Raw genomic sequence first — 10,373 nt, forward strand, 5'->3', positions numbered from 1 at the left:
CGGCCAGCAGATGCGTAAATTGACAGCGCTCTAACCTGCTGCACACTAACTAGCCATAAAGACCCTGCTCTGTACATTACAAGTTCTATAGTGTGCTTTGACATACTGCTGTTACAGCAGGGTAAAGCACACTATAGGACTTTTAGTGTACAGGAGGAGGGTCATCATGGCCAGTTACGTGTGCAGCAGACTAGAGCGCTGTCGATTTATGCACCAGATGGCCACACACAGTCTCTTTGGAAGCAAACCCTACAGTGTTGAGAGCATGTAACTTTCATTCACCCTTATTAATGTGTGATTGAGGGAAGATAATTGGCAAATTTATAGTTTGGTTAACGTGGGGGAAAAAAAAAAACACCACACAAAACCCCCTCAATACTACTTTGGGTAAGACTCCAGGGTTAGGGTGAAAAACTCCACCTTTTGTCTTTGTGAAATAGTGAACGCAAATCGGCCATCAGGGCACGTGATGCACTCACTCCTCTGGTTGATGTTATGGCAGTTAAGAGTTTTAATTAGGGCTGTCAAGCAATTAAAAAAATGAATCGTGATTAACTGTGCTGTTAAGCAATAACAGAATACCATTTATTTAAATATTTGTGGATGTTTTCTACATTTTCAAATATATTGATTTCAATTACAACACAGAATATAAACTGTACAGTGCTTACCTCATATTTTTTTATTACATATATTTGCACTGTAAAAAAAGAAATAGTATTTCAATTTACCTAATACAAGTACTATTGTGCAATCTTTCTCAGGAAAATTAAACTTAGATGTAGAATCATGTACAAAAAACCCTGCACTCAAAAACAACACAACATACAAACTTTAGAGCCTACAAGTCCTACTTCTTGTTCAGCCAATCGCTCAGACAAACACGTTTGTTTACATTTGCGGGAGATAATGCTGCCTGCTTCTTGTTTACAATGTCACCTGAAACTGAGAACAGGTGTTCACATGGCACTGTTGTAGCCTGTGTTGTAAGATATTTACATGCCAGGTGTGCTAAAGTTTCATATATTCCTTCACGTTTCAACCACCATTCCAGAGAACAGGCGTCGATGCTGACGATGGGTTCTACTCAACAATTCAAAGCAGTGCAGACCGATACAGTCATTTTCATCTTCTCAGTTAGATGCCACCAGCAGAAGGTTGATTTTCTTTTTTGGTGGTTCGGCTTCTGTAGTTTCCACATCGGAGTTGCTCTTTTAAGATTTCTGAAAGCATGTTTCATCGCTCTCAGATTTTGGAAGGCACTTCAGATTCTTAAACCTTGGGTCCTGTGCTGTTGCTATCTTTAGAAATCTCACATTGGTACCTTTGCATTTTGTAAAGTCTGCAGTGAAAGTATTCTTAAAATGAACGTGTGCTAGGCCATCATCCAAAACTGCTGTAACATGAAATATATGGCAGAATGTGGGTAACACAGACAGCAGGAGACACTGAACTCTTGGCAGCAAGAATTGTGTCACAATTTTATTTGATGCTCATTAATAAAATAATGCATTATCAGTATGGAAGCATATCCTTAGGAATGGTGGCTGAAGCATGAAGGGGCATATGAATGTTTAGCATAAAAACCTCGCAACTTCAGCTACAGAAGTGCCATGCAAATGTCTGTTGTCCTTTTCAGGAGACATTGTAAATAAGATGAGGGCAGCATTATCTTCCCTAAATGTAAACAAACAAGTTTGTTTTAGCAACTGGCTGAACAAGAACTAGAATTGAGTGGACTTGTAGGCTCTAGAGTTTTACATTGTTTTGGTTTTGAGTGCAGTTATGTAACAAAAAACAAACCACAACTACATTTGTAAGTTGCACTTTGACAATGAGATTACACTGCTATACTTATGAGGTGAATTGAAAAACAAAAAAAAAGTATCGAGTACTGTACACTTTGTATTCTGTTTTGTAATTGAAGTCAATATATTTGAAAATGTAGAACATCCAAAAATATTTAATTTTTATTTTTAACAATATTTCAATTGTTATTCTATTATTGTTTAACAGTGTGATTAAAACTGATTAATTGCAATTTTTAAAAATCAATTAATTTGAGTTAATTGCGATTAATTGACAGCCCTAATTTTTTAGATAAATGGAATAGTAAATAGTCAGCCATAGGTTCAAATGGAGGCTTCATGAGCTAAATTAGAACTGAATTCCTTCTATTATCTAGTGTTGTTGAACCTGATGGTGCATAAGGAGGTCTCTGTAGAAAAATGAGAGCGCTCATCCAATCTTTTCCACTTCTTGGGAGTAGAAAAGGGTAATTTGCAGGAGCTTTCCTCTTTAGCTAGGGAGGATCATTGTTCCTGTACGTGACCTGACTGCAAATCTATACTGCGAACTTCCGCTATCACAGTAATGATGCTGGGGGAAAAAACACAAAAACTGTAGCCACACCCAGACCCTCCCACTGATTCCCAACCAGCTGCACCTGGACCCTCACTCCATCAAACCCCACTCCCTCCAGCACCCCCCACCCCCACTCCAGCCCAACCCCCCAAAACCTGAGACCCAACCACTTTCACCTGGATCCCCTGCGCCACCCGCACCCAGAATGCCCCTCACAGAAACCTCTCATCCCACACCTGGATCCCCCTACATTAAGCCCCTCAACACTTGGATCCTGCTGGGCTGAGCCTGCCCACCCACACCTGGTGTAGAGGGATAGGGCCACGGGGTGTTTCTGGGGTAGGCCCAGCCCTCGCACTGTGTCAGGTGCACCTTCACTGCTGAGTCTCTGTACTGGGGGAGTGGGGGCTTCAGGGTGCTCTCCAATCTCAATGCAGCCAGTGGCCTATGCTCCCCATTGGCAGGCTGGAGTCACATTTATTTACTGACAAATAAAATAAAATTTACTTAAAATGTGCAGAATTTTAAAATACTGCGCACAGAATTTAATTTTTTGGTGCAGAATTCCCTCAGGAGTATTTAAAACCAGGTCTCTTCACCTTTGGATCAGCCATTAAATTGGAAGCCAGAATGAAGAATAACTTCAAGTATCTCATAAAAGGCACTAAGATTATTTAGAGGGTTCCAGATCCAGAGAGGTTCACATGTATCTGCTGCTGCAGTTGGAAGGAACTGAGGCAGCAGATGTCACATCTCACCCATAAAATGTTCAGGAAGGCTGAGGGGTGGAGTAGAAGTGGCCTGTGAGCACTAACAAGCATTGCTAGAATGTTCCACCATCTGAGTTGCACTGCCCAGTGCAACCCAAATGAGAATAGCCACAGGAACCTCAAAGAGCCATCCCTCTGCGAGGGCACCTAAATCCAGCTCTGCAGCATCCTTCTAGTTTAATCTAGCTCAATCAAGATTACACAGTCTGGCAAACATTCAGCCATGGACTCCATTTAGATCAGCATCTCATGATTTGAATCCATGCCCACAGAGGTGGTTTGTTGCATCAAATAAAGAGAAAAAAAAGTGTCTTATGTCACCTTGGTTTACTTACATTAAAGTCCTCTCGAATTCCTAGAGGTTTGTTTTTCCTGCTGTCACAGAGCAAGTCTGTTATGGTTTCATTGTATATTTCCATATAGGAAACTCTCAACAGAAACTCTCTACCTGGAATCTAAAGATTAAAGACAAGCATCATCAGATCAGAAGTTGGAGGGGGGGAAAAAGTGCTTTCATGGAAGAATGCTCAGCTTTTTACATCGTCTTGGACTACATCTTTACATAGCTTGTTTCATTGACTTTCCTTTCCTCTTTGCAAATGTGCACACCATCTCCCTTCTGATACATAGTCCCATAATTACTTGCAAGGAGAAGTAGTTAGGTACTTTATCTTTAATGCAATGTGTATTTCACCCCTTTTTGAAAAAAAAAAGATTGGTACTCTATTTTTGCCCTTCATTATCTATAAGATGGGAATAAAGATACTAACCTGCTTTGAGATCTACTGATGAAAAACGCTGTTTAAGAGCTGGGTATTCGTTCTCCCCTCTGCACATGTTTCCCTGCTGCTAGACTACCTTCTCCTGCTCTTTCTTCTAAACCTAATCCCCGTTGAGTGACTCTCCTCTCCGCATCTACTTCCCTGTTATTTGGGTCCCTTCTCTCCAGCCATCTTGTCGTCTTCTTCCTCCGTTTGACTGAATGTACCTTCCAGCAGCCATCTTCCCTCTTCCGCTCTCCCCCACAGACATTCATCTCCTCTTGATGGCTAACAGCTTAAGTCCCACTGGTGCCTCTGGTACTCATGACAAGTTTTATCTTTTCCAGGCCCTAAGGCTCTTGGCAATGAGTGAGGAAGTAGCATCCTGTACCATGTTACCTACTAGCTCTTCAAACCACAAGCAAGCATCATGTCAGGGGAAGATATAAACTAAAAAACTAGTTCCCAAAACTTCTCATAACGTGGGTGCTCTTATGCTGTCAAATTCACAGACTAAACCATTATTTATTAATGCCCGCTCCCACAATCCATAGATGGCACCAGGAATCTCTTGCATCACACTGAGGCCCAATCCAAACAGCTTCTTGTGTCCAGGCCCCACTGACTTCAATGGGACTCTACACAGGTGCAGTTGTTGGCCTGTAGGCTATAGGTCTGTACGTACATGCCTAAGAAGCAGTACTGTTTGCTTCATGAGTACAAGGGGGGCTGCCAGTGTGGCACATCTGAGTGAGAAATAACCATGGCCATCCCCCATTAGCTTCCGAGGGCACACATGGCACTATAAGTTTTTCTTCTTGGCCTGCTTTTCCAGTGCACGCACACCCTAAGGTATTCTAGCTGTGCTGCACTGCACAGGAAGTACACCTGCAGTTTTCACTATTTAGTCATTGCACCTCCTCACAAACCTTCTCTCCAGCACACTTGTGGCCTGTGTTCTGCAAGTCAGACCAGACAACACTAATGGTCCCTGCTGGCCTTCAGTCTCGGAGTCTCTGAACCTCTTATGCAAAGCTCTGTAGTTTGTGATTCCGCTGAGTACTTCTTCCACTGTTGGTTTTTCATCTTTTAGAAAAAATTTCTTTAAAGAAGTGAGTTTAGAGTGTACTAATCTGATCCTCATGAGACCCAGTCTTCATAACTACTAGATACGGAACTTGATATTTTATTTAAAGTTTTAATCAAGATTCAGTGGGAAACAGATATTGAAATATAGAGCTGGCTTGGGGATCTGCATGGATCGCATCCCTGCTACTAGTGTGAGGGGAGGGCTTTCCCAAATTTCATGCAAGGATACGTATCACAGCAAAGTACTGCAACACATGCTACCACATGTAACTTGTTTCCATTTGAAGTTCCTTGTTATCAAGTCCCCTCCCTAATATTTTTGTATAGGATCCAAGTGACAATAATTTAGCTGTATTACTTACTTCACAAATAATTTTGAAGACATCCTGAACTGCTTTAGGTATAATGCCCATAGACTTGTCACTCCCCATCATTGTATATGTTTTTCCTGAGGCAGTCTGCCCATAGGCAAAAATAGTGCCTAAAAAGAGGAACAAATGTTAACTGACCACTACCCAACACTTTCTACAAATAAGGTACATGTAAAAACAATATGAAACTTACCATTATATCCTTGGACAGCAGACTTTATAATTGGAACAGCTACACCTTCATATACTTGTTGGGTGCTGTCATTCGAATGAAAGACGCAATCTTAAAAAGAAATTTATTTTTTTTTAAAAGCTGCACAAAGAGTGAGAAAAATGAACTTCCCTCACACTCAATTTTGGCAGCTTTTCATCCAATAGGACTGTGACCTTGATGCCCCAAAACCAACTTTTCTGCAGGATGATGCCAAAATATTTTATGCAGGATATAACTGATTGTCTAAAACCAAACTGAAGCAAAATAGAATATAACAATGTAATATGTAAAGTGCGGGAAACTTGGATATAGAGTTGAAAAGATGCTATAAACAGTTAAATAGTATAACCAAGATAATTACTAGGTTATTTACTGTGATCTGAAGCAAGGAAGGAAGTCATTTAAGTCAGACTTGAAGATCTGATCAAGCTCTTGGTTATGCCAGACTTCCTAGGGCAAATCTTAGGGCACAGCTACACCACCTCCCTGAATGAGATTAGCTAAGCTGACAGAAGCACTCTTGTCAGCATAGCTGCATCTACAGAAACAGCTATGTCAGCTCTAAGGGGTGTGATTCTCCCCCCCCCCCCCCCACACACACATTGCTAGCAGACACAGATATGCTGGCAAGACTGTAGCGTAGACCAGGCATTACTCTAGCCCATGCCACAGTTCTCCATCTCTAACATGGCAATTATACTTCCCAACACAGGGGTTGTATTATTTTCATAGAACAGAGCACCATAAAAAAGTCACATCATTATGAATAGTAAACACAACACATGAGAGTCACTGGCCAGCAATCTTCAAGCAACCTTGAGAAGCATGCTATACCGCAGTCAGTCACAGGGCTGTTGAGGATAAAATTAACGATTGTGAGGAGCTCAGATACTACAGTGATGAGGACCATATAAGCGCCTAAATAGATATTCCTTAAGGTCTTACCATAATTAAAAGTTCTTGTACCATCCACTTGTAAAATTGTACAATTTTCACTTTTCCAGTGAAGCTGTATTTTATCTCCAGATGCTTCATTTTCTCTAAAGAGGAAGAGATGTTTTATTAATCTTATTAGAGATCAGAACAGAAAAAATGTTCACTTCATTTTGTACATATATTTTCCTTTTAAAGAAATTCCCTTAGTGCTAGGTAAGTAATATTCAGCTTAACTGAACATATTTTCATCAACAGAAGATTAGAGGCATAAATCATTGTCACCTACCTACTTCATCCAATCAAGAATACACAAGTTCCACACTTGACTCTTTGCGCATCTATGACCCTGTTTTCCAGCACACAAGCTTATAACATGAATAAATTGCTACAATTCAGACTCTTCTCTCAATAAATTAAAAAAAAAAAAAAACACGAAACTCAGAGATGAAGTTTATCCAACATCTACGAGCCCAAAAATCAGTCCACTAGCCAAAAATATTTCTAACAATTTGTAATTTAAGGAATAAGACAGCCGTGCTCTGTAATTCACCAGCTCAACTTTCTATTTCATACCTTTGTTAGAAGTTTTATTATGCCTGCCATACTTTGGGTCTCATCTTCTCTTCTTTATTCCACAACTTTGCCCTCCCCCGACAAATCTCTTTTCTTCCTGCTTTGTGGTCAGTGTCTGCTTCCTCATTTTCTCTTCTCCCTACAGACCCTGACACCCCTTTCCAGCTTCATGGCACATTGCTTTCTTTGCCTCTTTACCTAGGTTTTGCCTCTCCCACTTCTCCTCCAAGCATCATACTTGGTCTCCAAATCCCACCTTATCGCATCAATTTCTGCCCCCAACACATAAGAGGCACCAAATCTATTCACACCCCTTTTTACAGAAGGCTTGAAGAGCACACCAGACACTCAGCGAGCTAAACTAAAAGGAGGCCCCCCTTTGTCTGGGGCAATGCCCAGGTGAGGGCCAACCCAGCAGGCAAGCTGCTGGGAAAGCTCCGGCTCCTGGCAGCTCAGCGAGCAAGTCTTCACGCCGTTGCGTTGCAAAAGCTCCCCTTCAAAATGTGAGCCAGCGCTCAGCAAAGTGGCAGCGGCCTGAACCTGTCGAGAGCCCCGAATAATAGACCCCAGCCCCAGCTGTAACTACCCCCGTCCCCGTCGTCCATGGGAGCGTTTGCTCAGTGCCACAGCGCTAACACCGGCTCCCCCACGGCCCTTCTCACAGCACATCGCGGAGCGCTTGACACGGGCGCCCAACCCCCCTCCCCTGCCCGGGGCGTACCCGGCCCGCAGGGCTCGGGGCACGAGCCTCACCGCTGGGGGCGAGCGGAGCCTGGGCAGGGGAGGCCCCGCCGGGGGCAGTTCTAGGCAGGGCCAGGCCCCGCTTCCCGGGGGGAATCGAAGTGTCCCCGGAGGGGCGGGCGCCGGGCAGGCGCTGAGCGGGGCAAGGCGGGGTCCCAGGGCAGGACCGAGCCCGGGGGGCTGGGGAAGAGGGCTCCGGTTCCCTGCAGTCACCTGGCGATGAGCGGCCGCATCCGCACGCAGACCGTCACGGCTCCCTCGTCCGCCATCGCCCCGCTGTGCCTCACGCCGTTGGAACAAACCGTTGCCCTTCTCGGCTCCACAACCCCAACCGCGTCCACCAGCTACCGCCTGCGTCTCCAACTGCCGCCAGGGTTTGAATTCCTCTCGGGCTAGTTTCCTATTGGTCCTTCCCTGACAGGCACTTCCGGAATCCGGACTATACCACTGTCAACCACGCTCATGGGGAGGCGCGTGGAACAAGCCCCACTTAGACAGGTTTAAAGGGCAGGAACGTTCCATGGGGGTCAAACAGCTACGTTCTTACAGTCCAGGAAACGGCTGTGGCTCGAGAAACTCCAGCTGTCAACGTGCAAAGCTGCATCCTTTATTCCGACCCCTCCCACAGCTGGGACGTATGGCATGCTGGGAATTGTAGTCTGTGACGCTGCACAGGGTTCGGCCCGCGGGATGTGTTTTGTGACATTTCTCTGCATTTCATTGTTAGCTCAAGTTAGTGAAATAATAGTCTTTGCGTAGACTTTGTTGTAGCTTTATTCTTTGTCTCATGGACACCACATACCTGCAGCACCTCAATCTGCACAGGCACCAGCCCAGGTTAGCCTGAGAGGTTATGGAAGATCTGACCCTACATCATTTATAGGGCCCTACCAAATTCATGGTGGTGAAAAACGCATCACAGACCATGCAATCCGCTCTCCCCCGGTGAAATTTGGTCTTTTGTGTGCTTTTACTATACACTACACAGATTTCATGGGGAAGACCAGTGTTTCTCAAATTGGGGGTCCTGACCCAAAAGAGAGTTGTGGGGGTGGTGTGGTGTTCCACAAGGTTATTTTAGTGTGTGTGTGGCGGGGAAGGGGGGGGGGTGGTGGTTGCGGTATTGCCATCCTTACTTCTGCACCGCCTTCACAACTGGGTGGCTGGAGAGTGGTGGCTGTTGGCCAGGCACCCAGCTCTGCGGGCAGCACCCCGCCTGCAGCAGCACAGAAGTAAAGGTAGCAATACCATACCATGCCACGCTTACCTTGCGTTGGTGCTGGTCGTGGCTCTGCCTTCAGAGCTGGGCTCCCGGTTAGCTGCCCTCCAGCTGCCCTCCAGCTGCCCAGCTCTGAAGGCAGAGCCACTGCCAGGAGCAGCGCAGAAGTAAGGGTAGCAGTACCGCAACCACCCCACAACATCTTTATGGGTCAGGATCTCTACAATTACAAAGCTATGAAATTTCAGATTTAAATAGCTGAAATCATGAAATTTACTATTTTAAATACTCTATGGCCATGAAATTGACCAAAACAGACTGTGAATTTGGTAGGGCCCTAATCATTTATGTTAATGTAAGTTTTGCCATTGATTGCACAAAGAGCAGAATTGAACCCTAAATTCTTTTTCAGTAATTTTGTTATAGACAGTAAGCCTTTAGTAATTAACTGTCCAGTTATTATGATGTCACAAATTTAATATTTGATCCTGCAAGCCATTCAGGTCAACAGAGCTCAGGTATTTTTACCACCTCCAGTATTAGATGATACTGGTATACAAACATCAGAGTACTTTTGCTGCCACTAGTTTGCAGGTCCTAATGCAGAACAGGCCTATAAGTGTATCCTTTCAATAGCGTATGTATAATACAGATGTCGATGATCTGGTAGTGAATTACAGGTCCTAATTTTTCTAATGTAGGTGCAGCCCTAAAACTGCTTCTTTTGAACATAGTCACTTTTGAAAATTCACTGTTCCCTGTAACAGAGAAATAAGCTGCAAGAAAATGCCAGTACATCTCACACAACAGAGATTTTTCAGATATTGTCCTTAATGAAAATGTGGTGTGAAAAAACAGAAAACATGCTACATCAGCAAAATTGTCTCGGAACAGTGTTTTCCAGAGTTTGACAGGAGACCCTAATCAGCTTTTATGATCCATTTTTCATAAAGAAACATGTTAATAAAAATGGGGTATATGCAACTTATTAGAGATTTTCTGAAACTGTTTTAAGTATATGCATAAATCAAGGTAAATAGCTATTACAAATGTGGGTCAAGCATTGAGTTGCTGAACACACCATCAGCGAGTGCTCAGCACCTTGAAATATTTGGCTCCAAGCATCCAATTTTGATTGATTTACACATATAATTTTTTGCCGCATATGACTTTTAAAGGAATATTTAGAATGTTTCTCAATTTACATTGCTCAACACATTTTTTACAGGGACAAATCTATGATTTTTTCATTGGGAGTGATGGGGATGCAAGAAGCTCACAATGACATTTCTAAATTTCTCAAAAAAGTGTAGACTTTGCTATATTATTCTAGGA

The 10,373-nt window shown here is 43.4% G+C and overlaps 1 protein-coding gene across 5 annotated transcripts in view; it reads right to left on the bottom strand.

Moving 5' to 3' along the window:
• CENPE (centromere protein E) overlaps nt 1-8,487 on the bottom strand; it is a 73,694-nt gene extending 65,207 nt beyond the window's left edge. For 3 of the 5 annotated variants that reach the window (XM_043545262.1, XM_043545259.1, XM_043545260.1), the window contains exons 1-5: nt 8,033-8,394; nt 6,515-6,609; nt 5,549-5,638; nt 5,347-5,465; nt 3,470-3,589 (exon numbers count right to left, since the gene is read on the bottom strand). In XM_043545262.1, coding sequence (XP_043401197.1) covers nt 3,470-3,589; nt 5,347-5,465; nt 5,549-5,638; nt 6,515-6,609; nt 8,033-8,088 — 480 coding nt within the window. In that variant the 5' untranslated portion in view covers nt 8,089-8,394. Of the gene's footprint in view, nt 1-3,469; nt 3,590-5,346; nt 5,466-5,548; nt 5,639-6,514; nt 6,610-8,032 lie in introns of those variants that run through there. The other 2 variants (XM_037896981.2, XM_043545261.1) reach the window with 2 other exon arrangements.
• Nucleotides 8,488-10,373: the final 1,886 nt, after the last annotated feature.

Source organism: Chelonia mydas, chromosome 4 (genome assembly GCF_015237465.2).
Source record: "Chelonia mydas isolate rCheMyd1 chromosome 4, rCheMyd1.pri.v2, whole genome shotgun sequence".
Lineage (NCBI taxonomy): Eukaryota > Metazoa > Chordata > Testudines > Cheloniidae > Chelonia > Chelonia mydas.